At 36.4% G+C, this 2,500-nt stretch overlaps 1 protein-coding gene across 6 annotated transcripts in view; it reads left to right on the forward strand.

The window, feature by feature from the left end:
* LOC144959128 (uncharacterized) overlaps positions 1-2,500 on the forward strand; it is a 141,325-nt gene that overhangs the window by 10,406 nt on the left and 128,419 nt on the right. For all 6 annotated transcript variants that reach the window (XM_078891588.1, XM_078891580.1, XM_078891591.1 and 3 more), the window contains exon 2: positions 1,897-2,368. In XM_078891588.1, the coding sequence (XP_078747714.1) occupies positions 2,259-2,368 (110 nt within the window). In that variant the 5' untranslated portion in view covers positions 1,897-2,258. The remainder of the gene's footprint in view (positions 1-1,896; positions 2,369-2,500) is intronic.

A 2,500-nucleotide genomic window follows, 5' to 3' on the forward strand; every position in this document is an offset into this window, starting at 1 on the left:
GTCCTTGCTTTCGGTGAAAGCGGCATGAGACGCATGCTCAAAACCATGTTGACGTTCTCTCTGTAAGGTGACATCCAATCAAGGGACGCTACTCTTCCGCTAATCTCATTCCCTTTATAAAAGCTCATACGTAGTATGTAGGAATGTTAAATCTTTATCATGTAGTACAGAAGTACTGGCAAATCGAAAAAAAATATATAATACTTTTTCACAGATTGATATACGAATACCTTGCAAACTTTTCTTAAATCGATTTAATTGACAATAGGATTCAATTGTCTAATGTCACGTCCACCCAGCAACCAGCATCTTGGTTCTAAACAAGTTCTTATAGATAGTATGCGCTTGGACAAGAAACTGACGACATTGCCATCCGGAAGTATCACGGACCAACACACAAAACTATGTGTAACCTAGAACGTTTTTTTTTTTTTTTTTTTTTTTTTTTTTGTCTGGTTAATACAGTTTAGTCAGAATTACTCATTAACGGGGGAAAAAACAATAACAAATCCCGTGTGACATCATCTTCATTCCATTTATAAGTTAAGGATAAAAATCCAATGTTATGTAATCATGTTCACCACGAAATAAATAACACCTTTTTGTAGCTACTGGTCACAATGTATTGATGTGTCAGCATATGTGCATACACACTCGGGGTAGGCTATATATAGTATTGTGTTTCATTGGTCTGGAATTTGTCAACAATAGCAACGAAGTCTTTTAAAAATGCAAGCGATAAATTTTTGTCTTGGAGGGGGGGGGGGCGGCTTGGAAGGGGGGAGGGGGCTTGGAAGGGGGGGAGGGGGGTGAAGGGGTGAATGGCATGGGCGTGGGCGTACTCGCAATGTCATCGGAAGATAAACAGAGGAATTTTATTTCAAAGGGCGGTAATCTACAATGGGAGCGATCTATATTCATGTTTTCGTCCAACCAAGTCATCAATCACATGATTTGTTGAGGTCCGACGATTGGATATTTCTTAACAAATGTAAACACGCTGCTTTGTTTATGAAAGTTGTAAACATACCCATGTGTCAAGCTGAATAAAATGACCAATCGTGATGTTAGATATTTCAAAAGTTGTGAACACTTTTCACTTTGTTGGTCACTTTGAGCACATTTTGCAATGTGACCAATGACCTCGAGCACATGGAAAGGGAATATAGATCATGCCCCATTGTCTGTAAAATGTGTTAGACAGACGGTACGCGATAGCTGAATGGTGTGAGGCGTTAGTATCCGCAAGGAAATGGGTCTTGTAGGCCTACATACTGTTGTGTTGTATAAGATTTCCGTGACATCAATAGGCAAAAAGAAGAAGAAGAAGAAGAAGAAGAAGAAGAAGAAGAAGAAGAAGAAGAAGAAGAAGAAGAAGAAGAAGAAGAAGAAGAAGAAGAAGAAGAAGAAGAAGAAGAAGAAGAAGAAGAAGAAGAAGAAGAAGAAGAAGAAGAAGAAGAAGAAAAAGAAGAAGAAGATGAAGAAGAAGAAAAAGAAGAAGTAAGAAGAAGAAGAAGAAGAAGAAGAAGAAGAAGAAGAAGAAGAAGAAGAAGAAGAAGAAGAGAAGAAGAAGAAGAAGAAGAAGAAGAAGAAGAAGAAGAAGAAGAAGAAGAAGAAGAAGAAGAAGAAGAAGAAGAAGAAGAAGAAGAAGAAGAAGAAGAAGAAGAAGAAGAAGAAGAAGAAGAAGAAGAAGAAGAAGAAGAAGAAGAAGAAGTTCGTTTGAGAAATATTTCATAAGGGCGTCCGCAATTGTTCCGAAAGTTTAGAACAAGTTACTAAATTATCATACGTCATTACGGGGGAAGTGACGTCACGACTATTGACGCCTATTGATTATTTCTAAATTTATTTATTTATGACTAAACATAATGATTCTTGTTTTTGTTTTTTTCACAGGCAGACGAGCAAAGCTTCGAAGAACTACAAAAACAAAGCCGTATTGAATTTAAAAACAAACAAACAATCAAACAAAACATACATAACAAAGAATCGTAAACTTCACATCATTAAAATCTCCAATTAATTATCTTGGATTATTTGAACAATCTCCATACAAAAGGCCATGCGTCTGTTGGATTTATCTCAGCTCTTCGTTCTAAATAAGTAATCTATTTAGAACATCTGAAGGATCAATCCTGGGGTTTTAGCGAATATCCCGTGTCGTGGCCATTTGTTGGTGTGTTTATGTGTATATGCCTGTGTGTATGTGTGTGATTAAATTCTGATTTGGATACGACAAGGTCAAGGTCAAGGTCAGGATGGGTAAAAAGTTGAATCTCTCCCATTTAACGGAATCCGAATGTGAACAGATTTTGGAAGTCCTGCAGAAAGACTTCGAGGTCCAAAAGGCTGCTAAGCAAAGAGTGAAGTAAGTGGCTTGATTCTAACTCAAAATTCATTCTGTAGCGTTATATATATATATATATATATATATAATATATATATATATATATATATATATATATATATATATATATATATGAGTGTTGGTGGGTACCCG

This window comes from Berghia stephanieae, chromosome 13, assembly GCF_034508935.2.
Source record: "Berghia stephanieae isolate SIO BIC M18660-M18661 chromosome 13, UCSD_Bste_1.3, whole genome shotgun sequence".
In the NCBI taxonomy this organism is placed as follows: Eukaryota; Metazoa; Mollusca; class Gastropoda; order Nudibranchia; family Aeolidiidae; genus Berghia; species Berghia stephanieae.